Genomic DNA, 27,555 nt, shown 5'->3' with positions numbered 1-27,555 from the left:
CCCGGTGGCATCAGTGCTGCGCTGGAGTCTCGGCATCGCTGCATAATTCATTACCTGGCAGTTAATTAGCCGGCCGGTCCAATTAGTGACTCCTGTACAGCCAGAGCTGCGTGTGCGGGCAGCAGGGGACTGGCACACACAGCAGGCGGGCGGCTGAGGGGGCTGGCACTTGGCAGTGGCCCTGGGGGCTGTCACCTGCCCGTGGGGGCTGACACTTGCCCGTGGGGGCTGTCACCTGCCCCTGGGGGCTGACACTTGCCCGTGGGGGCTGTCACCTGCCCGTGGGGGCTGTCACCTGCCCCAGGGGGCTGACACCTGCCCGTGGCCGTGTCGGCAGCTCGTGGCGCCGGTGGGGTGTCAGCTGCCCGGGCCACCAGAGTGTGGTGGGTGTCGCAGCCCAGGGCGCTGCAGGACTGCCTGTCGAAGGCACTTCGGCCCCGCCCGGGGCTGCTCCCGGCGCTGTGGGAGCGCTGACCCCGCAGCCGCCCCGCGGGCTGGCCATGGGTGCGCTGCTGCGGCTCCGGAGGGAAGGGGGAGCTGCGGGGGCTCACACCGTGTGATGATGCTGAGTCCCGGCCAGCCCTGAGCCACGCCATGAGGCCAGGCCAGCGCCGGTCCCCTGTTGCCAGTGAGTGTTTGAAGGTTTCCAGGGACCTTAACACGCTCATCCACGACATCCCCGCTCCCGCAGCTGGCTCCTGCAGCGGGCGCGGGGTGAGGACAGCAAACCGACTCCGGCACGCTCCAGTGGCTGGAGATAAGGACAGCTTAGGGATAAATATTTACCCAGTGACTGAATGGATTCAACTGAGTTCATTCCTATTAGAGAATCTGTTAGTAATTATCTGAAGACTCGTTATTACCTGGGGACCTATAATCTCCTACAGTAATGAGTTCAAGTGGCTCCTGTGGCATATCAAGCAGGAGAGGGAAGGTGGGAAGGGGCCGCTGCCATTGCACAAGGGCAGGGCAGGGCTCAAGGACAATGCAGCTGGCTCGGCTTTGGGCAGCTGGCACGGTGGCACCACGGCCATGGGACACAGAGCTGCCACTTCATCTCCCTGCAGTGGCTCAGGGACAAGCCCCGGGCACAGCTCAGGTCCAGGCAGAGCTCAGAGAGGCAAAAGCTGAGACTTGAATGGAACTACTGCAGCTCCAGCCAGGGGTGGCTGCCGGTGATGTGCTTCGGGACATGGCCACTGTGCCAGGCATGGGTGAATCCCAGCTCCAGGGGCAGCCCCGGGGTGGTCTCTGTGCCCCACAGAGCAGGACTGTGGCTCAGCAGCATTGTCCTAATCCAGAGGACTAATTCTGGATTCGTGGGCTTTAAATAAATTTCTTTCTTTATTTAAAATACACTAATTTTGTTTAAAACACCCGAAGAGCCTAATGCTCTCAGCCCCATCTCTGCCTGCCACAGAGCTGCCATGCGACAGTGCTGTGTTTAGTCACAGCACTGGTATGAGACCAATCCGTTCATTTAGCTCTAATCTCTAAAACAAAGATAAAATTACGTGATTAAGATCTAATTAAAGTCTAACTACCAGCACCATGAATCACTTCAGCACAACTTTAATGGATGCCTTTCAAAGACATCATGCATTTGGTTTCCTTCTGTGGCCGGTGATTTCCCTGCAGGGACTGGGTCTGCTCAGGCTGATGTTTGCTCTCACTGGCTCTGATTTGGCTGGGGACCACTAAAAATGTTTACATGTGAGCAAGGAGCTCTAAAACCCATTTCTAACCAGACAGAAAATTTCATTTGACAAGCTCATTCAGATGTGCTGTGTCTCTGCAGAACTGAGTGGAGCAGGGGGGCACCTCACCCACGCCAGCCCCGGCCCCAGCCAGGGACAATCACCTCAGCAGTGCCATGTGCTTGGTGTGGCACAGAGGGGGCTTGGTGCCCCAGGGGCTCAGTGCCTGGCTGGCTGGGGGCTGGAGCTGCACTAAATGCCATTAGCTCTCCTTGAGGAGAAAAAACAAATTAAAATCTTTCTCACAGCTCTTGGGTTCTCCACCCTGAGGCACGGCCCTATAATAATGTTGATGGAGAATATTGTCATTCCCTCTTTCCCAACAAATCACTGCCTGTCGTTGTCCCAGCGCTGTCCCTGCCAGATCAACACAAGCATTTTAATGCCCTCGATCCTGCACTTGCAGCTTGTCAAGGCAGAGACTCTGCCAAGGGCTGCTTCCCTGGGACCAGCAAACAGACAGAACTGCAAGTCCAAATTATTAGTGCAACAGCCACACTATTGCTAACAGTATCTTGTCCAGAGGAGCAACTGAGGGATCACCCCACCTGCAGCCTCACAGCTCCACGGGATTAGCCAAGGGATTGTCCCACCTGCAACCCCACAGCCCTGCAGAGCAGCTGGTGGCACCTGATGCCAGCAGAGATGATGGGGTGGTTCTTTCCCTCAGACCAGCTAAGAAATGTGGCAAATGTCCCCAAGGCCCCTGCAGTGACTGTCACCATCCAGGGCAGGATGCTCTGCCCCTGCCAGCTGAGGCAGTGCCTGCCACCCCACCCACAGCCCCACCAGCACCAACAGCTCTGTGGATTCATCACAGCCACAGGAAAATTTAGGGTGAAGACAGAGCAGTGTTTCCCCTGGGGAGAGCTCATCAAAACAGCTGCTTCCCTGCTGCTCACCCTTGTGGGAGAGGTGGAAATGCGTGCTGTGGGAAACAAGACAAAGAAAACCTCCAGCCCCGTTTAGGTTTGTTCTATGTCTTTCTTCAGCAGAAGGATGTGTAGTTTTCCTGACGGTGGCACATTAAGTGCACACACATCCTCTGGGGATGGAGGCTCTGCAACAGGTACCTGAGAGGCTCAATGGGAGGGAAGATTATCATCATTAATCACCACTGGGAAACAAGGCACTTTCTCCAAACTGCAGCCCTGTATAATGGTGATTGTATACACATGAAGCAACACGTCAGGGGAATGATCCCTGGATGACTCAGCCAACCAGAGGAGATAAAGGAATTGAAATTCAGGAGTGCTGCTGGTTTACATCTTCAGAGGGATGAGCTTCCTGAACACGCTCATTCCAACACAGCAGAGCTCAGAAATGGGTTGTTCCTGTTACAAGCTGGACAAAGACACCTACTTGGCTTTGGGAAATACAGAACAGCAGCAGGACAAGCCCAGGGGACAGGTGGGCTCATGGTGCCCAGGGAGCTGCCACAGGGGATCTTGGTGCCAGTGGCTCCCCTCACCCCTGTGCCAGGCCATGGGAGCTCACTCATGGCTGCTAAGAAGCTCTGGCTGCTCCAGCTACTGCTTAAATTAACTTGGGCCAGCCTGCCTGCAAACACACAGCTTAGCTCAGAGTCCAGTGTGGCCTTGTCCCATCTGCTCAGGCTCTTCCCTGGCTGCAGAGCTGGGGTGAGTGTGTGGCCATGGGCAATGTAGCACTGCAGTGACCAGTGCCAATCCTGTTGGTCCCCTGGCTGCAGGTGACTGGGTAGTATGGGAAGCACAGCAGGTTTACACCTGGCCAGGCCAGGCAAAGACAGACTGGCATGAGACTGATGAGGGGAAAGGAAGGGAAGAGTGTTGGCAGTGGTACTGTGGGGCAGAGGATGCTGCAGAACAGCCCCAAACCCCTCCCTGCCAGCTCCAACAGGCCATGGCTCACCTCCACACCAGGACAGGGGCTGCCAGGGCAAACTTCAAAAGGGGGAGAAAATGTTATTTCTCAGAGTTAATATTCCCTTGCGGATCTTATTCTGCTCATTATTCTGGTCGTTACTTAAGCAGCAGCTGCTCGTCACTCGTGGTTCGGTGGTGAGAAGGGCTGAGTGCAAGAGGCTAATTTATTTTCTTTTAGTGCTTCTCATCCATGGCAGCCCCTGGCTGCTCCTCACCACTGGAAACCGGAGGCATTTCAGATATTCCTAATGTATGACAGCAACTGGGAAACAGAAATTACCCTCTCTGAAATAATTCCTGAGACAAATTTCTTTTGGCACTTTGCAATGGACACGCAGAGGAAACATGAGCTGCATGTACTAGTTTGTTTTTCCTGGGCAATTTATTAGCACCCCCCCATCTGGTTAGACCTTGTTCCTCTCCCCAGACAAACACACCTCATTGCAGGGATAGCAGCTGGAGGCACCTGGGAGTGCAGAGGAGACATGAGGGGTTCCTGCCCTCCGTGGCCTCAGTGCTCCAGCAGCACCAGCACTGCCACCACTGCCACTTTCTGCCATGTGGAGCTTTGCTGAGCCAGGCTCCAGCCTTGATGGTGCTCCCGTGACACTGGGGAAGTATGGTGGCCCCACAGGAAGGACCTGTGGGTCCCTGCCCGTGAGTCCTGCCCTGGAGCCCAGCCCTGCAGCAGGGCACTGGGTTCAGGGAGCAGATCCCCTCTTGCTCTGGCCATCCTGCCAGCTGTTCCCTGGTTCCATCCGTGGGGAGCTGCTGGCATCGTGTCAAGTGCTGGGTCCCCGACGGAGATCCAGAGCAGGAGACAAATGATCAGCTCAGGATGCGTTGTCTTGGCTCCACCTGCTCAGCCCAAATGAAATTAAAATATTGACAGAAACAATTTCCAGAGGGAAATTGGAAACATTAGTGGCGGTGCTGGAGCCAAGCGGTCCCTGCAGGCTGCCTGTCACCTTCCCAGGCAGCTGGGATAGGAGCATCCTCCAGCCAGGCAGAACCAGTGCATGCCCAGGCATGGGGCAGTGAGTGCTCTGGCCATGACATGCCACCTGCATCATGGCATCTCCTGCCAGGGCACCAGAGACTTGGGTTTCTGCTGCTTTCACGACACACAGAATCATTTTCGTGTAATAGTTTGAATAAAGCAAACTTGACATTTTGTGCACACACACGTTTTCCCCAGAGAGTCAGTGCTGTGGGGAGGGGAGTTCTTGCTCCCATGCCAGCCAGGTGATTCTCTGCCCTGGAGCAGCAGGAGCAGCACTCGTGTCTCTCCTCCACTCACACTGCCCAAGCACCAGGCGTTCCTGCCCCACGGCACTGCTGGTCTCACACCTGGATGGGGACACAGCTCCCCAGGAAGACACTGCCATCACCACCCAGCTGCAGAACAGGACTTGCCCTCACAGTTCCTCAGTCCTGCATTCTAATCCGTTTTCATCTCTTATTCCCCAGGGCATTGTGGCACTGAGGGAGACACAGGCCATTTCTGTGCCACCACCAAACTCAGAATCTCATCAAAGAATGAAATCAGGTTGGTTTGACAGGACCTACTTCTGCTCAACCACACTGACAGGCATGAATTTATGTTCCCAGGCTCTAATTCTCCCATTAATTGTATTTTGCAGTGATTTTTCCACATGTTTGCCCAGGATTAATGTCAGGCTAATTGGATGCAGTTGTCCGAACCATCTCACTCACTCACTCTGCTGTCTCTTAGTATATGTTCTCCTCCCACCCGACACGAGGCTTCAGCTCCTCAGGATCAAGAGGGAAGCTCCAAGGGGAGCTGCTTCTGACCCTGGCTGAAATCTCTCCCTTAGGGCCAGGCTGTCCAGGACCCTGCAGCAGCACTGAGCATGCCGCACGACCAGCACCCACCCCAGCTCACCCCCTCAGCCTGGCACAGCTCAGACCTGGCACAGTTCCCTTCATGCTCACCATCCTCTGCTCAGCATGAGCAGAGCAGAAGGCAATGCTGCCAGAGTTAGGTGGGGAAGGGGAGGAGGGGACACCCAGTGCCTGCAGCCACACTGATGGAGCACTCTCTGAAAATCCCATGACCACAGGATCCTTGCCAGAGGCACGTCTTGCACCACACACTGGGCATGGCTGCCTGCCTGGGGCCACCCCAGACTCTCCCGTGTGGGACAGCCTTGGGGACAACCATGTCCTCCACAGCCTCAAGGACAGACACATCCCCTGTGGCATAACTGGCACGTGTGGCACAGCCCACCCTGCTGCTCTGCACGCCACAGTCCTGGAGGGCTTGCAGAGCTGCTGCTTTCCTCGTGCTTTTTTTTTTTTTTTTTTTTTTTTTTTTCCCACTTGGAACCTTCTTTTTGAGCATTTAATTGATAATTTGCATCTTGCAGATTAATTTTTTAAACACGTTTTTAATGAAGGTGCTTGGCTGCACACATACCTGTGTGTGCCACCTGTTCTGGCTCACGCCATATAAACTGCTGCTACTTGTGGGAAAACTAATTAAAGGTGATCATGAAAACCTCATTAGTCCTCATTTATATAAGTTACAGAGAGAAATTTCCTAGCCTTTGATGCTGGCCATAGCAGTCCATGAGACCTCTCTGCACACTTAGTTCAAAGGCAGGAGCACCTCTCCAACCCTGCACAAGCCAACCCCTGAGCTCCGCTCTCGGCCACAGAAGGAGAGCTGGCGAGGTCTGGGCTGGCACATGCCACGTGCATGGCAAGGGGAGAATGTCCTGCAACACAGGCACATGTGCATCGTGCTGTCAGCACGTCCTACCTGCCCTGAGCATGCCCTGCCTGCCCTGCACGAGAGCACACCCTGCAGCACACAGGACCTGACCCTGCCCTGGCATCCCTTGACCCAAGAAGTGTCGCCTCTATCACCCCCTCCTGACATGAGGCTTTGCCCCTGGCCCCAACCCAACTGTCCAGCAGCAAGAGCAGCTTTGCTGGGGAGAGAAAAGACCAAAAAGTTCCCCTGGGGAACACCAAGTTCCTGTTCCCTGCACATTTCCTTCATCTCCAGCACCAGCCTCATCATCACCTCAATAATCTGTGGTGGTGGCTACACCGGGACTCAGCACAGCAACTGGTGACAGTGACAGTCATGCTGCCAAGGTGTCCACAAACCACCATGTGCCAGCACAGCTCCCTCACACCCAACAGGCCCACAGTCTCTCACACTCCTGGCACTGCAGCAGTGCAATTAGGACCTGTCACACCATAAAAATATTGGAGCATTAAATGTATTAGATAAAACTCCCTCTGCTATTAAAGTAGCTCACATCCTGGAAATCCGAGCAGTGAGCAGTACAATTTCACCCAGTGATAGGACTGGATTAAGTTCTCCCCACAAAAGCCTCTTATTGTATGAAAAAGACCATTAGCAACCATCGAAATCAATAGGGACTGGCCGCGGTGCTGCAGCAATCAGCCCGGGGCTCCCGCAGGAAGGAGCGGGACTGGGGCCGGAGTCGGTGCCGTCCTGCTGCCAGCACTGGCAGCTGGTTGGGAGGAACAATCCACGAGCCCAGGGAAGTGTTCCCAGCAGGCAGCCAGAGCTGCCAGGCACACGCCGGGGTGATGGAGCGCTGTCAGGCGGGAGCAAGACCGCGGGGCCCTTCTCATCCTTCTCCCCACTGTCTCTGGGGCTGTTCAGCTCGTTTCACTGCTAACAGGGCTGGGAGCTTCCCCCCTCAGCCCCTGCAAGTGGCCGCCCCAGAGCCCTCCGCTCCAGCAGCCAGCCTGGGAGCTCAGGGGCCACGGGGCACTGGCCTTGAGATGGAATTTCCAGTGATCCTCCCAAGGGTAATTCACACCCTACAACAAAAAGATGCAACGCACAAGCGAGAAGGAAAAGTTCCCTGTCTATAAAAAACACTCAGTAAACAGCAAGAGAGGGCAATACATTATTTAAAGGCTTTTCCAAGGAAAGAAAATAATTTCAGCTTAGTTAGCTTTTTAGGACATCCTAGCAGGGAGCAGAGAGCGCAGCGCTGCGGGCAGCAGGGCGGGCACTGGAGCGGGGCGATGCACGGAGGGCACACGGCAGCGGGGCCGGGCACCCGGGGCTGTGCTCCATCCCAGCGCCGGCGGCTCCGGACACGGCACCGAGGAGACCCGGGACCACAGCGCCCGGCTCCTTCCAGGGTGCCAGGAGGAGACACGGAGGGGCCACAGCGCCCGGCTCCCTGCACGGTGCCAGGGACACGCTGGCGGGTGCTGTGGGAAAGCGGCGGTGATGGAGAGCGCGGCACGACAGGCACTGTGGTGCGGGCACGCTGATGAATTAGGTGTCAGTGGGTTTAATCCAGAGTCATTAGCCATGCTGAACGTTCGCATATCATTTGTTAAACTAATGGATCGCTGGAGGTCATTCGGTAATAAGAAAGGGAGAGGAGGGTTATTAGTTTTTATCAGACATTAATTGGCCAAAATCGATTGCTTGTTTGGTGCCTGCAGAGCTGTCGGGGTGTTTCCCCGCAGTGCCCCGGCGGCAGCCGCTCCCCCGGCCGGACCTCGGGGTGCACCCACAGCGAGCGGCCCCGGCCGAGCGCTTCCCACCAGCCCGAGCCAGACCCGGGCACTGCCGGGGCACCCCGAGCCGGGGCAGACAGCGGTTCCTCCCCAGGGCAGCGGCGGACCCGCAGCCCCCGCCTGGTCCCTGAGCCCTCCAGGCTCCCCCAGCTGAGGCACGGAGAAGCAGAAATGAGCTGGGAACCGCTCAGGTGTTGCCACATTTATCTAACAAGTTTCCAAATGAAAACTAGCATTTGGACTTACTGCGTTCAGGCTCAAAATTTGATTACATTTTTCTACAGCTGTAAATCTGCTTTCCTTTCTGCAACATTATTATTAAAGCCAGTATCGAATTGGTGGTGTGATACGTAAAATTTCAATCCTGGCTTTGACATTCCAGGAAGTTAAAAACCAATTACAGTGTGTGCTTTGCCTCAGGACAGAATGAATCATTGAACACAGCCACTTCACCGAGAGAAATTAAAGGCTGAAGCAGCAACATGGGGAAGGTATTACGTTAAAAATCAAAGGTCAATTAAAGAAAAACTGAGTCTATTTTATTTTTAATATTTTGCTTACATTTTCATTCCTTTCTGATGAACAAGGACCCAAATAAACCTGCACTTGTATTTATTTGCCAGGTAATAAATCCAGGCTGAAGCTGGTTTCAGGAGCTGAGAGGAAACATTGAGGTGATAAAAACTCCCAATACCCAGCATTAATCTCACTGTAACGAAGCCAGCACAGCAATAGGGCAGCGCCTGCCCTCCCTGCAGCGGCGGCCGCCCCCACAGCATAGCCAAGGGTACCCAGGGGACAATGTCCCAGCCACCGTCACTCTGAGCCCACAGGGCCCCCTTTTGGCCCAGGCTTGGCTGTGCCACACTGGGACGGGGCAGCACCGACTGCAAAAGGTGTGAGAGTCCAAGCCAGCACCGTGCAGTGCCAAGAGCTCCGTGTTCCACAGCCCCTTGCTGGGGCTGTGCAGCCCGCCGGGATGCGCGGGGAGGGGCAGCACCGCAGGGCCCGGCGGCACGACCGGCCCTGCCATACAAATCCCTTCATAAATGAGTGAAGCACCTGCGCACCCCCGCCCCGACCCTGAGAGCTGCAGAGGCGATGCCACAGCCCCTGAGCCCATCCGGCACCGCCGGGAACCGTCGGCAGGTTCCTCCTGAGCAGGCACGACGGGAGCTCTGTTGCCGTGGGCAGGATCGGCGCCACCCGGCCACGGGCAGGGAATTCCCGATGTCCCCAGAGCAGGGAGCGGGGCACTGCGTTGTCTCCGGGCTGTGGTGGGAGGTGCTGGCCCCTCCTGTAACACAACACATCGCTTGTACTTGCCTTGCTCGGCAGCAGCCTGTCAGCGCAGACGCCTTCAACATGAGCTAATAGATAACCCACACCTTGAAATGCAGTCTATCATCTGCTCGTTACCCTCAATAGATCATTCACAAAATATTAAAATGCTTAAAGACTGTCAGAGGGGCTGCAGGAATCGCTTTGCAATGCGCACATTGCGCCTGCCACAGGAGCAAAGGGATTCCCGGGAGCACCAGCGGGCACGGCTTTATTTACAGTCTGGAGCACAACGCTGTGGAGGGCCCCCCCCGGCCCCCCAGCACCACTGCCGAGACAATCTGACCCCGGCTCTGGAAACTCATTAAGGCTGTTAGGAAATGCACCCGTCCTCCAGGGAGCCGGTTCCGCGAGATTGACAACGGGAGCGTTCTGCGGAGTACTCACATCCACACAGAGTGCGAGCCACAGCGAGACAGCCAGCTAATGTATTCCCAGACAATTTAGGCTCATTTCAATAAAACCACAATTAGACGGCAGCAAACGGCGGGGAGAGCAGCTGTTACAGCACCAGGACACCCTACACAACACGCCCTGGCGCTGCGTGACACAGACAGTGCAGTGTGTCTGTCTGCAGGCTGGAGTAATGGGATCTCAGGAGCTCCGCCCGGGGCTGGAGCTGGGCTGTGAGTGCCAGGTGCCTCCTAATCCCAGGGACCTGCTCCCCAAGGACCCCACGGCCCCAAACCTGCAGGAATACACCAGCAGGATAAAGACCCCCAGGTCTGGGAATCCACAACCAGCCTCAATCCGCAAAGCCACCAGCATCCCTCACCAGAGGAGACCCCCACAAGGGAGCTGGAGCAAGGGCACGTGAAAGAGTTGGGGAGGTTCCCAGCACCAGAGCCCTCCACTGCCAGCAGTCCCCTGCCACCTGCAGCCCCAGCCCAGCCTGCCGCCCACCAGCTCCTGCCACCCGTAGCAGTGCGACCAAGCTCCAGGCAGGAGGGGACACATTGTGGACCCAGGTTCTGCGGGGTCAGGGGACCCCAGCCAGACCCTCAGCCACCATGGGAAGGGGCACAGGACACCAGAAAGGAAACCCTCACATCTCCAAAAGCCCCTCCAGCCTCTCCTGCCCACAAGGCAGCCCAACCCAAGGGGCTTCTAATGGTCCCCTTCCCCCAGCAGCCCCATGCCCCTGAGCTGGGAACCCACTGTCAAACGGTAAACCCACCTTGGATTCAGCCAGAGGCTGATGTCACCATTTCTTATCAAAAGCTGGGTTTTTGCTCTACGATGGACTAGTTTTATGTTCCCATAAATTGCCAACAGTTAGCCAGATCCCCACAGAGCCAGGATCAATACCTGGCCGAGGGGAAAAAGTGCTGAGGAGGGAAAAGCAATAGTCCTATTAGAGCAAAATTTAGGAGTCCAGGGATACGGGTGACAATGCCTAATGTGTTACAATTTATTGACAGCCTCCCAAAGCTTGGGTTTTGTTCTGGCTCTCAGAGGCAGGCAGGTATCCCACCAGGCAGCAGCAGGAAGTTGCACATTCACTCTGCACCCTCAGTCCTGGCTGGCACAATCAGTAACCATTCCCATGTGGTTTGGCATCTCCAGCCAAACACAGGATGTTCTTGGCCTCTCTGATTCATCCATCAGCAGGGGAGCTCCACTGGTGCCCCCTGAGCTGGCAGCAGCCACGCTACAGCTTATGGAACAGGTCCCCAGACCAGGCTGGGGGGAACACCTGGTACCCTCCCCACCAGTGCTCCTCAGGGACAGCCCCTCCCCAGGGTGTCAGAAACCTGAGCCCAGCTCCGCACAGTCTAATCCCAGTTAAACACAGCATAATCCCAGCCCAGGAGCGACATCTGGGAGCCCCAACCCTGGGCTCCCCTCCCGAACCCACTGTCAGCACTGCCCAGTCCTGCAGCACCAAGTGCCTGCCATGGACCTCAGAAAGTGGGAGGCAATAGATTGGATCACTCGGACATTAAAGTTCTCAAGTTTTTCCCACGGACCTCTCACCCCCCTCCCTAGGTAGGCTGGAGGATGGCAGTGGGCTCTGTTAAATCCTGTGGCCAGAAAAACCCAGATGGATTGGAGATATGTTGGCAAATATAATAAACACAAGTACATTAACTCTAATTCTGCAAAGCCTTTGGCTATATTAATCTCTCTTTAATGTAATCACCTATAAATAAATGATGACCCCGTGATTTAATATGACATCTGCCACCCCCATTTCTACACAAGATGTGAAGCAGTGCCTCTGGTACAGGGTAGGGGTGGGACTCGTGTGCGTGACTGACCCAGGGGCTCAGCTCCAGCTCAGCATTCCCAGCAGGATGGATGGAAACACAGACCAAGGCTCCATGGCAGGGCCTGGCAGGAGCCATGCAGCCCTCAAGGCCCGGGGACCCTGGTGGGCAAGGGGTGATACAGCACAGCTGTTGATAAACACACCAACATCACCATTTCTGTAACCACCACCAGGCAAGGGGAGATCAGGACAACCCATCTGGAGACTTGGGGAACAAGGGGGAGTCACTGACAACTTCCACTTTGGTGAGCACCAGAGGGGCATGGGGCACACACTGATAATGCCGCTGACCTGTGCAACAGTCCCCTCCTGCAAAAATATGCATGGAGGAGGAGAGAGCAAAAGAACCCTTGAGAATCAAAAACTGTGTTGAAAGGTGAGTTTGTGAAGCCCAACCCAGACCCTGATGTACTGATCCAAGGGCTCACTGGAGCAGGAGGATCTGAGTCCACACTGGAAAGGCCCCCAGGCATGGGGAGACACTTCATCTTCCATCCTTCTGCCCAGAGGACACTCAGGATTGCCAAAGCCTTTTGTGCCCCGTTTGCCCAGAGACTGGGCAGCCCAGCAGGGGCTGCTGCCCGCAGCTGGGGCAGCTCTCCCAGCCCAGGGGTGGGTCACGTGCAAACAATCCACCAGAGATTTTCTGTTCAGCAGCCAGGAGCAGCAGCCTGTCCTCCTTCTGCCTTGCTCCATCCTCATCCTCGCTGGGCTGAGGCAGGTGGCAGAAGGAGCAGCACATCCACACTCCCATCTGGCAGCCACATTCTCCTCCGTGTCTGGAGCCACTGCTGCACACCCTGCTAAAGGAAAAACACAGTCTTTAATTAGGACAGAGCTGGAGGAACTTCAAGCCTCCAGTGTCTGGTGATGGCAGAAGCCCCTCAGGCCACCCCTGCCCTCAATACCTTTGGCCATGTTGTAGGAAGGGGTGGCCTGAGGGTCTCCTGGAGACTGGCTGGGGGTCTGGTCTCCTGGCCCCAAATGCCACAGGATCTGGGTCCATGAGTCCCTCCTGTCTGGAGCTTGGGCTCACTGCTGTGGGTGGCAGGGGGCATGGATGGGGCTGGGGGTAGCAGAGGACTGCTCTGGTGCTGAGAAGTCCCTTCATGTAGGGGGCTGAGCCTTGACATGAGGCATGGATGGATGGACAGGGAAAACCCCACCTCTGCCTGAGCAGGTGTGAGCCCTCAAACTCCAGAGAGGAAGCAGATCACAGCCTCTGCCCTGGGGCTCACAGACCAAACTCACCAGCACACGGCTCTGGTGCAGATCCCACAGCCACTCTCGGGACCGTGGCTGAGCAGCGCAGGACCTGGACTGATGGTCTGTGGAGAGAGAAGCATCAGGAACAACACAGGGGAAGGAGGAGCCGTGTCTCCTCTCCCCAGCACACAGGTCTGTGCCCAAAGCCAGGCCCCTGGGTTTGGTTTCCAGGGAAGCTCCCAGGGCCGTGCCCCCATCCTGGGCCCGCAGCCTGGAAAAACGCTCACTCAGGCAGGATGCCTAGTAATAAATTTATTGTATTTTATTACATATTCCCCTTTTTGCACTTAATTCCAATTCCTCATATTCAAACTCTTCTTTCTGAAAGAAAATGATTTTTAACATAAAAATATAAATTCTGCATATTAAAAGTGCATACACCTTGAATAATAAAACATACAAATAAATAATAAAAGGCATTGACACAGTCTCATGCAGTTGTCCTCAAATAATTTAAAATTTATGGTACAATGTTCAACCCCAAGTAGACAGCCTGCTTTCCAATTACTGTACAGGTCAAAAACATTAAAATACAGAGGAGAATATCAAAGATGTGGGAAAGCCCCACGTCCCTGTACCAGGTACAGTGATGTGACATGCAGTTTGAGAACAGTAGATATTCCAGTGTAAAATCTGACATTGTGTCCAGAAGAGAAACTGCATTTGCAACAGGACTTAAAATTCAATTTTAACCAATGGTGAGGCACAGGTGGTGAGCAAATCTGTACAAATTCATACCTGGAAGGCCACAGGACAATAATGGAGCCACTGGTGGCCTGGATTCCCTTGTGTCACCCTACCCAAGGCAATGTAGCACCTCCAAAGGGGTTATTGCACTCACAAATGCCACACGAGCCTGAGGCCGGCGCGTGTGCGCTGCAGGGCTGAGTGAGCCGGGACTGGTGGTTACACTTAGTTTTAATCTGTGTCTTTTAAAAAACACTATTTGCAGATAAATTGAGTGCTATCACCTTTAAAAAAATAGAGTCCCTAAGCCTTTAGATCTAACACAGACATTGTACAAGTCTTCAGGTGCTTTTCTTTTACAAAATAAAGCTTTTAATAGTAACTGCTTTACAATGCTTTTGTTGAGAAAACCATGTAGGACTTTCATCTCACCACAGATTAAAACTAAATTTCAGTTCCCTCCACAGGTATCATTAGATACTGCCAAATTCTTTTGGATTAGTAGGCAAATGACAAGGATTCAAAAAAAAAAAAAAACCCAAGCCAAACTAAAATTAAAAAAAACAACACCCAACAGTAAAATTATTTGGAATGTTGTTTCCAAACCCTCTCCATGCCAGCTGACCAAGGGGAGGGCACCAAAGCTGCGGGGCCAAGAGCCAGGAGGAGTTCTGGGACCTGCACGAAGCCCAGGCCAGCCCTCACCAGCTGCCCTGGCCGTGCAGCACACACGGCTGCCCCCGGCGACCTGCTGTCCAACAGGACACGGCTCAAACCCCAGCACCACAGGGTCCTGGAGCACGGACAGGCAGCCCAGCAGCTCCCCCAGAAAGGCAGGAAAAGCCCCAAGACCAGAGTAGGCAGCAGGAGGGCAGCTGGGAACCGCTACCCTCACAAGGACACTCACAGCAGCTCCGTGTGCCCGCAGGGCCCCGGGGGCCTGCCTGCCCCTCCTCACAGCTCCCTGACATTACATGCAATGGCAAGCTACAACCCTGAACAGGTTGCCCTGCTAACAAAAGGAAAAACAACACAAAATAGAAATCAGTTTGTTCTCATTTCCCTGCTCCAATCCCTCTAACCTTACATTACGCTCCAGCCTTGTCAGTAACGCAGAATCCTGCAAAGGAAAGAGTCAAGGATGTGCAAAGGAAGCAGGAACCCAGGGACATGCTCCTGTGTGCCAGCAGCAGCCACCCCAGGAGGCAGCAGCACAGACTCCAAGCGGTGCTCCAGAGCAGCTCTAACACCGAGCACGCCTCAGCTGGGCTAGAGGCTTGCATAGTTAGTAGGGACATGCATCGGGGACAGCACGGCCATGCAAGCTGCCTCACACGGAGGAAAATGGTTGGTCATGCTCAAGTTTCAGCTTCAGAAAGCAAAACCCCTGCAGCAACGGCGGATGAGGGCACTTGCAGTGGGAGAAGTGCAATTAAGCTGCTAGCTTTCTATCCTAAGCATCTTGTTTTTATTAATCCATATTCGATAAGTCTGAAAGGGTTAACAATTTACACACCCGAAGTGAGACACAAGTTACAGAGAACTGCAGGCACCAAATTGTCTATCAAATGTGATTAATACAAATAAAAGGTGCCTCTTCAATACACGTCATTGAAAATGTGCTTATAACTTGACTACTACTAAACACTATCCAAAAGACACAGCCCAAAAAGGGTAAAAAAAAGTCTCGAGGTGACTCCTGTAGGAACTGAGCACTGGAATGAAGGTGCTGCTCTCCTGCGCCCAGACGGCCAATTCCAGGAGCAGGAACAAGTGGCAGACTAGGGACTGGGGTAAAACACAAGTCACACTCCAGGTGACTCCAACCCAAAGCCAACTGGAAACACACTGCCCGAACGCCTGCTTTGCCTTGGAGCTCACCTGTGTGTAAGCACTGCTGGGCCTCCCCTTCCCAGGCATTTCCCATCACTGTGAGGCATAACTTTGCTTCCAAGACCTTGGCAGGAAGGTCCCAGACCCCGCCATCCCCAGATAGGCTGGGCAGGACAGACCTGGCAGCAGCTGCTCCCATTGCACTCAGAAGCCCATGGGACTTCCAGGCCCTACATGCCACCACCCAGGGGAGGTGGAGGTCCCTGGGCAGCAGCAGCAGCCTCTGGGAGATGGCAAAGCCCACAGCCCACCTCCCCTACAGCCACGAGTGCTTCTGATGGCCAGCCCGAACTTTAGGACATGACCATACATATGCAGCTGCTCCAGAACAGCCTCAAGCCATTGCTGCTTGAAGGATCAATATGCAAAACCACGCTGGTGTTGGCATCTAGGACTTGGCAGATCCCTCTCTCGAGTGTTCCCTGGTACCATGCCACAGCCTGGCAGCTGGACAACACAATACCATGGACAGGAGTTCCTACACATGAAAGGGACAAGAGATAAATCTGCTTTAAAGCAAGTAGAGAAGAGTGATGACTTTTCTCCAAATCCCTTTAAGCAGGGCCTGTAATAACCTACATTCTGTTTCAGAAACATTTATCCTACTTCATTGATGGAGTCATGACTGTAATAGCAACAAGGCTTTGACTAACACTCCCAGTGAACAGCGTTTCCCAGACCTACACCCTTCAACCCTCTCTGTGCAAGGAAGTTCATTTACTACTGAAGATGTGTGACACCAACAGGCAGAGCAGTGACACAAGTGGCTGCTCCCCAGAGCCCTGACGCAGAGTGGACACAGACACGGAGCAGGGGCTGCACTCCCCAGACTGCACACACACACTGTGACCTGTTCCCTGGCGAGTGCCTCATGTCCCACATGAACCCTGGTGCACCCTGGTAAGTCAAACACTTTGCCTGAGGACACCCCAAGCCAAGCCCTCCCGAGCAGAAAACCCACCAGAGGAGCAGCATCCCACCCACTCAGAGATGAGGGCACTGTCAGTGCAGCTCCTCCTGCCTACTCACACTCTGCAGAGCTAGGAGCCTGTGCACCAGAGCTGCTGTTCCAGAGGGACAGAGAAATCCAGTTTGGCAGCATAAAGAGAGCAGACAGTGCTGGAGCTGGCAGCAATTAGCATCAGGAATTATGGAGAATGTGCAGAAAGAGAGTGAGACTGGCATCTCATGAGATTGTAGAGGTTCAACTACTTTTATCAGCTGCTGGAATACCAGGACTTCCATCTCCCTTTTACCCAAACGAGAGCTCCAAGGACCATTGTCTTGCTCCGGATACAAACACTGAACTGATGTTCGGCTAAAACATGGGTTTGGACATGGCTTGAAATTCCCTTCAGTCAGGCATGCAGCACAGGAGCAAAACCACCTCAAAACCCACACACCAGCTTTCAGTTTAAGCTCCTTCAGTGAGTGATGACATGGAAAAAAAAAAAAAAGTTATTTGATAAAAATAACCTTTCACAAATGTCCATGGCAAAATGCACAGAAAGTAGTTCTGTCTATTAAAAGATCCCAAACCGAGTCAGCATAAGCCACCGGAATTACATTCTTGCTAGAAGAGTTGTTACAAGAGAAGAGCCAGCACAGTGTAAGACCTTAATACAGATAAAACCTTAAACAAATACTTCAACATCAACATTTCAGGGAGTAATTTAAGTACTGCAATGTGAAGCAAGTCTTATCTGCTCTGCTGGATATAACAGAAAATAATCCAAGAATAATCCAAGTCATACATTTCAGAAGCAAGCAATGCAATCTTTGCTTCTTGTTGCTGCAATAAATGAGACTGGAACAATGCCTGGGTGAAGGAATGCATTGAGGGGACAGTTATGTTCGGGCTGGAACAGTCAGGGCATTACACCTGCAGGCTGTGGGCGCTGCTGGGGCACGCGAGGGGGATGCTGCAGGACATCACCAGGTCACTGCAAGGGTTACATCACAGGTGGGCTCATGCCCACACACTGACCCCAGCTCAATGGGGGGTCTCACCCCAGCTCAGCCCCACACACACTCCAAGGAGCCAGCTACCCCCAACCCTTCCCTCCCAAGCTTGCTGCAGCTGTGTGGCGAGCAGAAAACTGATCACAGAGCAGCAAGGTGCCCAGCAGACCTGGGGACAAGGCTGCCTGCAGGGCGATAGCAGCACCTCAGCACGGGAGGTGGCACGGCCCAGTTTGTTATGCTGAAGGGACAGAGCACACGAGTCCCTGGCCCCAAGCTATGCCCAGAGAAGCTCTGCCATTGCACTGGAGAGGTACAGGCCTCACTCAGCAGAGAGAGTACCCAGCACATCGCCCAGCTTGTCACAACCTACATGACAGGCTGTGGACATAAAGGATATGCAGCACATCAATAAAAAAAACATGGAATTTTTAAAAAAAAGATTACACCACATATATGTAAAAGGACTTAAGAAATCCACCTTAAGAGGAACCTTACAGAACTTGAGGAATCTCCCCTGTAAGAAGGGCATGTAAACAAAGACATCAGTAGATGTAGTGTTTTGACCCTGATGGAGGCTGTCATCCAAACAAGAAGGGGAACCTTCCACTGAGGGACATGTGGCAGCCAGACCCATGGGAAGGGGACGAGCATGCCAGAGGGAAGAACACAGCACTCTGGAGAACAGGAAAACTGCTCTGGGGGTTTGGGTACAGCCCCTCCAACCCAGACAAAGGGGCCTGTCAAAGCATGCTCAGAGAGGGCAGGACAACACTTGGCCTAAACATCACCCCTAGAGATAATGGAGGCTTAATTACACCACTATGATAAGGGTCTGAGCACATAAGGAAATGCTTCCCAGGAGTTTGAACAGGGGCATCCTGACAGCATCACAGCCATCCAGGTGTGTAGACACAACTCTCCCATGGCACTGCTTCCACAGGACGAGCTGGCCAGCAGCTGCTGCCCAGGGATTTCTTCTGTTGTTCAGCACAGCATTTCAGAAGAAAGTAGTTAAACAGGACAGGGTAGAGGTTGCCTAAGGTATGGACAAAGCAAAACTCTTCATAGACACAGCAACAGAAACTGCAGGTTACATTTCAAACTTCCTGGTGTTGGAATGCAAAAATTAAATCTATTACACAGATGTGCACACAGACACACAGGTACCTTTCTGTCCGTCACTAATGCTAGTCCCTCCTATACTGGCTGAGTATATACCTGAGAAACAACATTAGTGTTGAAATATTGCCCTTTAGAAAGCTTGAAAATGGAGGGGAGTAGGGAGAGAGAGTTGAGAGCAGAAAGAAGCGACAGTCTCTCCAGTTTCCTTCGCATCCTCCACAGCTCAGAACAAGGCCATACACCAGTGTGGACACAGCCCACTCAGAACAAGACCAAAGGAATATCAGTTCACAGCTCTACAAAGCACACTAGTGTCAGTGCAACTGGGGTTCAGGTCCCAACCCTCAAATCTGAAGAAAGTTGTTGCACTTTCGACAGAGACACCTGTACAAGTGCTATGGGACAGCTGCATTCATGTTAAACAATGACTCCAGCTAGGCTACTTGCACCAGTGCTGGCTGCCTGTGGCTATTTGGTTTGATGGCAGAATCAAAGGCGCTTTAACAACTCGCAGTTAACTTCTCCTCAAAACATACATTAGGCACATGAACAAAAAACAAGAGCTCAGAATAAATTAGCTTCTCAGCAGAAGAAAAGACACCTGGATTGCAGCATTTCACTGAGGTTCCAGAGAAGGCCGTACAGACACCTGCATGCTGGAAGGTAATTTTTTCAGTGGCTTGTCAGCAGACTGCTTGCCACTGGAAGGAGGAGACTGGACTCCGGGATCTAGCTGGGAAGACTTGGACTTGCGACTGGATAGCAGAGAATGTTTGTTAGATGTGGCATCTTTTGAGACAAGTTTTTCTTTTGTAGTAATGTTGGCATTGGTTTGAGAGGCTGGCAGGACACCACCTTTCTCTAGTTTGTCCTCCAGCACATTTTTACTGCCTGACTTGGAACTGACACTCCCTGTCTTTTTTGAAAGCATTGTCGTCTTTCCCAGGTCTGCCGACCTCCGTGTCTCCTTCTGCCTTAAGGCTGATTTAAAGAAAGACAAACCCTTCTCTTCGGACTTGCTGTCCCTCTTCAGCCCAGACCGCGCCCCGACGTTTGGGGAGCGCAGGTTGGCCATGGAGGAGCTGCGCACGTGCCTGCTGTCCACTGCCCTGCTGTCACTCCTGGAGTGGCTGATCCGCGGGGAGCTCGTCCTGGAGCTGCTGGTAACGCTCGTTTTATCCGACCCCAGACTGATCTTGGAGCCCTCCCTGCTGAGGCTGCGGTCGGAAGTCCGGCTCTTCCCAGAGGAAGAGCCCTTAGTCAATGAGCCTGATGGGGTTTTCTTGGCAGCTGTGGAGGATGGCGAAGAACCTGACTTCTGCTTCTGTTGAGCTGATGGGACAGATGCCTCCAGGGGCTTCGTGCTGTGGTCCTTCCTAGCCTGAGTGGGAGCAGGAGACCCGTGTCGCCCGCTGACCCTGGAAGAGTCTGTCTTACTTCTAGAACGGGAAGCTTTCTGAGAACTCTTCAGTGGAGGAGAAGAGTGAGAGACTTTGGTCTCTTGGGTAGCTAAGACTGTCCTTCCCTTCCTCAAACTTTTATCTGGCTCAGAAGCTCCTTTGGAGCTGTGACCCTTTTTAGGGGTGTCATGTGCCTTCTCTGCAGCCAGCCCCGTCCCAGCTGGAGCTTTCACCTCCTTCACTGGGGAGCTGTCCACGGAATCACTCTGGTCAACAAAGGCAATTTGATTGTTGTTATCAAAAGGGTCCAGAGCAGGGTGATTCCTGTCTGGCTGCACAGAGCTTTTACCATACCCATCTGAAAGGTCTGAGCTAGATGTCCTTACAACGGACTCCTCCCTGAACGCCCCTTCCATGACAGCCAAAGGGGCTCTGCGAGCTGTCCTGTGCTCTCGCCGACTGCTGTCACAGGGCTCCAAGTAGCTGCTGGACAGATTCCTCAGGCTGCCAAAGCACGAGGTGGAGACTTTATCATCAGCAGCTTCCCCAATCTTCTCCAGAGTGGAAGCAGAGGTATGTACTGGGGAATCTCCAGAAAAGCGTGATGGGGAGTTGGAGCGGAACTGCAGTTTTGCAGAGAGTGACCACGAGGGCCTGACACCATTTTCACTCACTGCCAGTGGGCTGGTGACAGAGGATCTGGATGACAGGCTCTGACGTTGGACACTCCTTACAAATGGTCGAGTTGAAAATCCTCCTGCAGAGAAAGCAAGTGACAGTCTCAATGGGAAAGCCAAGGCTGCAGCTAGTTTACCCCACCCATTCACATTTCCCCACGAGAGCCAAGCAGCCCACCCACACCACACTATGCGTCTCTCCATGCAGGCTGTAGGCACAGCTTCTTACACAAAAGCTGAATGAGGAATCCAACAACTGTTATTTGCTAGGGGTCACCCAGGAGTAACTCTCTGAAGCCTCTAACTGATAACTCAGATTCTTCTCTCATCCCTGAGCAGCAAGAGATCAAACACAAGGTTTGCACCTCAAAAGTCCTTGAAACTGGCAAAATCACCAGCTAGGATTACGATTCTATATTGAAGAAAATTTCCCAGAGCATTCTGAGAAAGGCAAAGTAGGATTCCTACCTCTAGATCAAGTGATGTAACTGTATTTAGAAACACAAAATGTAAGTATTTTAGAAGTGTGACTTCCACAGCCAGATCTGACAGCTCTCACAGCACGGTGGCAAGGACATCTCCACACCAGCTTCCAGCTCTGACTGACCCATGAAGCTCCACATTCTCAGAAGTTACAAGGCAATGTGTGGAGGAACCAGGCAAAGCCAGGAACTGAACACTAACTTGCATACCTGAGTGAATTTGCATCCCCCTCCCTCCCTGGGACCATCCAGCAGCACAACAGCAGGCAATTAGTGCCTATGCTAAATCTGTCAGGACCATGTCAGCCACTCTGCAAAGGTGATGAAGCGAGACCCAGAGAGAACACAAGTGCAAGAAGCTCCTGACTGAGAGGTTTTGTTGATGGCATTTGCTTTCTTTGAAAGGCTCCTTAAGGTTCCTGCCCTGTTCTTCTCCAAACTTTCATATGAGACAGAAGCCCACCTGTGCTCCTACCGAGCCAGCTCTTGCCTCTCTCAGCTGCTGGAGTAACAGTCCCTTGCAACCACAGAATTCGCAGCTGTTTTAGAAAGGATCTTGCAGCAGAGAGACAAGCGGCCCAGTTTTCCCCCCAGCAATGATACACACCATCATCTTCACTGCGTTCCCCGGTGAGCTCCACGGACTCGGAGAGCGAGGCCAGGGAGGTGCGGCGCGAGGAGGCGGCCGAGGCGATGCTGGGCTGCTTGCTGCCTGGGAGCCGGCTGACCCAGTGCTCGCACAGCGACGAGCTGGTGGAGCCTGCAGGGACCAGTACACACGTCAGCAGCAGCTGCACACACACACAGACCCCCAGCAGCCCAGGGAGCTGGGCACTACCGCACTGCTCTGCTCACTACACCTGAGCCCGGAGATGGCCCTCATGGCCCCAGCACCCAGACACTGCCAAGGGAATGGGGCTTTACTCTTATGGAGCATTGATGGTCAGAACAAGAAGGAAGAACTGCACTTGTGCCAGTGTGCTGTGAATGCCAGCATGCAGGCAGTGGGAGCATTTCAGCTGCCACCCTAATGTCACAAAAATCTCTTTTTTTCTGGGGGCAGGTCACCAAGCCTGCACCTGCCCACAGCTCACCCTGGATTCCATCAACACATGCACTACTGGTGCCTCCTTGGGAATGCTGCCGCAGGGAGGAGCAAGTAATGATTTGATGTCTTGCACAAGGGCAGCTCTGAGCAGTCACCTGTGGGGGCATAGGGGCTTCCCCCACCTCCAGAGCCTCCCTGCCAAACCTGCCTTAGCAGAAGAGGCAGAAAATTCCCACAGCCTCTGGCACACAGCCACAGACTCAGACAAGCCTTACTGAGTTCTGGGACGCAAGAGTGGGGGTTTAAGCAGAGCTGGGTAGTAAATTCTCCAGAATTTACTACTCCACATGAAAGACAACTTAGTGCCACCCCTGGACAGTGCAGCAGGGCTTACCTGCCACCGAGCTGTTGGCAGACCACGAGGGGATGGCTGTGCGTCGCTGGTAGAACAGGATATAAGCGGTCTGCTTGCAGACTTCACTTTCAGAAAGTTGCTGAACTTCACTGTCATCGAAGCAGTACCACTGGCCATCAACAGAATTCTTGCAATATGCTGAGAAAAAATACATTACTGTAAGACTCCCTCACTCTTACTGCTCTCAGGTTTGCTGTATGATATTTAACATAACCTTATCTGCTAGGATGGACTCAGAGGACAATGCGAGGAACAGATTTATTCTTGCAGCATCTTCCAGTCTGACCAGCAAGATGGAAGCCTGAGGCTGCCAGAACACAATAAACAGCTTACATTTCAGGACTTTCTTTGTCCAACATTACTGCTCAGAATAGAACATTATTTGGGGTGGCTCCGTTCACTTCACCTTCTGTAACTTGTGACACTGCTCTCATCTGTGACTCCCTTTCTGACCCCATACAGAAATATAACAAGTTTCTTTGTGAAAGGCTACACCAGGGACAGCATAGCAGGACACTTGCCTGTATAGTGCCCCCCTTGCATGGTGCCATGGTGGTTGCAGACAGCATACAGGTCATAGATGTAGTCCTCAGGATCTCTGCCGAGGCCATAAGGCTTCCTCCAGGGTGACCAGTGTGATGGCAGGCTCCAGCTGCTCTGGCTGCGTTTCACAACATGAGGAGTCATGTCCAAGCCACTCAAGGGAAATTTAACCATGTTCTGAAGTTTCATCCTTCGGTCTCCTTCCTGTGTAGAGAGAAGAGCATGAGCTGCAGAGGCCACGGCCCCCATGCCTGGGAAAACCCCAGGTGAGGAACACATAGGGCAGAGTGGCTGCTTCTAAAGAGGGGAGTGTACTCACATCACTCAGCAGTCCTCCAGCAACACTACAGGCACCCTTACCTGTCTAAACCTTTTGAGATGTATGATGAGAACATCAGGTAAGGTCCAGAGGCTCAGTGTGATGCTACCCTGCTGCAGCTGCTTACAGTGTGGGCATCGCCATGCATCATCTGGGGCAAGCTACAAGAAATAGGCAGGAGTGGGTATTGGTTTTCAAGTTCCAAGGCAGCTCGCACCACACCACTGGTCCTCTGCTGCCCCAAGCTCAGCGCAGACACTGACCCCTCTGCCTCATCTCCCTCCAGCATTCATAAGCTCACTGGAAATGCAGGGTTCCCAATGATGCTTTTCAGAGTGACAAGCAGAGACATGTGCGCCTCATCCAGGAGGCACTTCCTGCTGCAAGGCAGAATTCAGCCAGTGCTGCTGTGCAGAGGACCTTTTTGCACCTTTATAAATGACAGTGCCTTGGAAGTGGAGAAGGAAAAGGAAAAACCAAGGCAAAAAGAAAGCAGGATTGGCAGCCTGAAAAGTATTCTCACAAGAAAACCAGCAGTAGAAAAAAAGCAGGGAAAAAAAGCAGAAAAAAATCAGAACAGAAGGAAGAAAGGTGTACTTTGGATGTCCCCTCTGACACCTCACTGCCCTCTGGGAACCCTCTTCCTTAGTCCAACAGCACAGAGTTACACACTGAAGACTCTCCCTGTACCCCCCAAAGCCTCCCTCCACAGCCCAGTGCTCAGAGAACTCAGCAGCCACAGAGATTTAAGCTGTCAAACAATTCTTCCCACACCTCTGAAAAAAACAGGAGAGGCTCCCAAATTATTACAGCTCAGTCCTGGGTCCAAAGACTAACTCCAGACAAGCCCTTTGTACAGCAAACCAGAGACTGCCAAAGGAATTCAGATGGCTTCCATGTGCCAGGCAAGGGCCAGGTCAGAGCCCTCTTTAGCCTGCCTGTGGTACACCACCACTCCTGTCTCTTCAGCCTCACACAACAAGCAGAGCCAGAGCAGGGGGCGCTGCCCCATTCCTGCAGAACTGAGCTCAGTGCTCACTGTGCTGCTGTTCAAAGGGGTCACAATCAGTGGGGGCTGCCTGAGCCCACTCCAGCCCTGCTCAAGCTTGGGAACACACAATTGCTCCAGGACACTCCCATGAAGCCACAGTGTCCTAACCCTTCATAATATTTATAATATTTCACAGAAGGAAATTGCCAAAGAGAGGACTAAGTTCTTGCACCAATGTCTGGGCAGCAAAGAACCCAGCAGCAGGACCTCCCACAACCTTCTCACTGCAGAGGAGCTCTGTTACCAGCACAGACAACTAGTCTTGTGTCACAAATCTATTCTCCTGTCACAAGGAATCAATGTTTGCAGAAAAGAGCTGCTCTGGAGTGAGGGAGTTCCTGCAGCACATGAACAAGCCAGAGTACACAGTCTGTACCTACCTGTTCCTCTTTGGTGTACAGTTGGAAACACTGAGATAAAGTGCAGATCTGAGGTTGATGATGAAGCTCTCTCTGCTGGCGGACACTTTCAGAGTCTGGAATATATTCCTCTTCTGTATTCACAAACAAGCTGCATCAGGGAGACACCACATTTACCAGCACATCCCCTTGCTCCCCAAGCTGTGCCTGCAGACAGGGGCTGGGCACAGGTGGCACTTGAGTGGTCTCATGTTTGCTGAAGGATGCACAATTCACACAAACAAGCTGCAAGCAGCAATTGTGAGGTGAACACAGTTTAAGGTTTTTTACTTCATACTTACTAATCTTTAGTTTCTTTGTCCCATTCTACCACTAATTTCACATGAGCGGTTCCCCCCTGTCCGCATGACTTCAATGCCCTGCAGAGAGGAGCAGACATAAGTCAGACCAGCCTTCAACCCAAAGTCTACATTATCTTCTACATGCATGTAATTTCTCTCCACAAGCCCTTCATCCTTTCTCCACTCCCACAGAGCAAGTTTGCAAAGGAGTAAAAGGAATTCACACAGCAAAACACTTGGCAAGGCTGGTAAATGCCTTCACCCAAATATGTGAGTTCTATAAGGCAACATACACCTGTTGCAGAACAGGCATTTACCAACATTTCAAAGAATAGCAGGCACAAGAAAAAAATTAAAAATAGTGGGAGTAGTATTTTCATTCTGTTCCCCATTTCTAGGGAGGACAGACTCCAGATGGCATGACACACAACTGAGGTATTTTCACACAGCTTCCTGAGGATGCTCCCTTATTTCCCTGCTCCTCGGGCCTCTACAATCCATTCCTGTTCATTTCTGCATGGTTAACACCGAGTTCCCAGCTAAGACACCTCTCTCCACCCCTGGGAAGCACCCAGCACCCGAGGCCAGCTCACCTTTCCACTGTTGGGTGGCAGAGGGGTCGCTCCTCCTGAGGTAGCAAGTATGTTATGCCCACAACACTGACCACTCGCAAGCTGAATGGGCAAACCTGCAACAGAGACAACAGAGGCCACCTCAGCGGCTCCAACCCAACCTGCCCACACACAAACTGCTCTCAGCACTGGCTGACAAAGACTTCACCCTAGAACACGTTTGACATGAAAATGCAAATCTACAAGGTCTCAAATATGCCTGTGCAAATGAGCTGACAGAGGGCTGAGGTTCAGCAATGGATCCTGTGCATCCAACAGCTCCTCTCTGGGGGCCAGGGAGGACATTAGTCTCACCTGCAAGCAGGCTGCAGGCCGCAGGAAATACTGCATCTTCTCCAGTATTTCCTTCTGCAGAATATCCCAAGCAATTGTTTTTTCCAAGTGCAACACAAAAGGCAAGCCAAACCTATGGGAAGGAGAAGCATTTGAGGAACAATTAAAAGATTATCCTGCTCAGCAATTGGAACCCCAAACTACACGGGAAAACTTCATGTGAAGTTTAGTGAAGCTTCAGAGGTTGAGGCAGTTCTCAGGCTCCAGCTGATACAAATGGTTTTGCCATGGTTGTTTCCCATTTCTCTCCCTCCCCTCGTTTTCACTCCAATTTAAAATTCCCACTCATAACAGGGTCTGGTCAAACACACTGCTCTCAAAACAGACAAAGGTGGTGTATCCTCCCAACTGGGCTGCATTTGCTCCTTTACAGTAAAGCAATACCTGAAGTTCACCAAAATTAGAAATATTTTGCTGCACCCATTAATGCTTTTTGATCAACATGTTCTCTTGCACCTGATGTGAGCTAGGGATGCAAGCTGCTGCTCCTTCACCTGGAGCCTGTACTACAGGAAAGTAAAATCCAGGTCAGTTTAGGAAGGAGCCAGAGAGTAACTCCAACCATGCTGCTGCCAGTCACCTTTTGCTCTGCTGTCCAGTGCACGCTCTGTTACACACCAGCAAGACAATCTTGTCATTTGCTGCTAGTTTAGGACAGGACTGTTCCAGTTTTTCAGACTTCACTGTTCCTTGAGAGTAAGCTATTGTTCGGGAGTGCTCAGTGCCACATTTCAAGTTATTCAGGTTATTGTTCACATGTATTCCTGAAAAATTAGAAGAAAGGAAACATTTTATTATGTCATTTGCCTTTAGTGCCCTGATGCCCCCCCCCCCAAAGAAGCCGTCCTTGGGCTACAGAGCAGCAGGTCAGTACGGAATCAGGAGCATTTTCATCACTTGTACAAAAGCTTCAAAGAGCAACTACCTTTCACAGTGACTGTTTCTTTAGAGAAGGACATTATATGCAAGTACTCCCCATCTGATTTTTCACAGCAGGTTATACAAGCACTCTCAGCTTTTACTGCCTGCAAGAAAAACTAAAGTGCCAGAAACCCAACTTGTTATTTTCAATAATAAAATTTGCCTTTGATTACACGCCATCTGCCCAGGACACTATGATACCCTTTCACTGAGGAGACATGCAGAGGCCAAGGAGTTTGAGCTTGGAAAGAGAAAGTGTTTGTTCATTCCTGAGACTGT

General features: G+C 52.5%; 1 protein-coding gene across 1 annotated transcript in view; it reads right to left on the bottom strand.

Moving 5' to 3' along the window:
• Window positions 1–13,325: 13,325 nt before the first annotated feature.
• USP31 (ubiquitin specific peptidase 31) overlaps window positions 13,326–27,555 on the bottom strand; it is a 28,857-nt gene continuing 14,627 nt past the window's right edge. Inside the window, exons 7-16 of the mRNA XM_066197956.1 lie at window positions 26,936–27,119; window positions 26,317–26,428; window positions 25,984–26,078; window positions 25,391–25,468; window positions 25,071–25,200; window positions 23,681–23,800; window positions 23,299–23,524; window positions 22,757–22,915; window positions 21,922–22,074; window positions 13,326–20,912 (exon numbers count right to left, since the gene is read on the bottom strand). Of these exons, the coding sequence (XP_066054053.1) occupies window positions 19,372–20,912; window positions 21,922–22,074; window positions 22,757–22,915; window positions 23,299–23,524; window positions 23,681–23,800; window positions 25,071–25,200; window positions 25,391–25,468; window positions 25,984–26,078; window positions 26,317–26,428; window positions 26,936–27,119 (2,798 nt within the window). The 3' untranslated portion in view covers window positions 13,326–19,371. The remainder of the gene's footprint in view (window positions 20,913–21,921; window positions 22,075–22,756; window positions 22,916–23,298; window positions 23,525–23,680; window positions 23,801–25,070; window positions 25,201–25,390; window positions 25,469–25,983; window positions 26,079–26,316; window positions 26,429–26,935; window positions 27,120–27,555) is intronic.

This window comes from Chamaea fasciata, unplaced genomic scaffold (genome assembly GCF_029207755.1).
Source record: "Chamaea fasciata isolate MVZ Bird 193981 ecotype frontalis unplaced genomic scaffold, bChaFas1.0.hap1 SCAF_16, whole genome shotgun sequence".
NCBI lineage: Eukaryota > Metazoa > Chordata > Aves > Passeriformes > Sylviidae > Chamaea > Chamaea fasciata.
The sequence above is the reverse complement of the archived record's forward strand: the minus strand, read 5'-3'. Positions and strand labels throughout refer to the sequence as shown.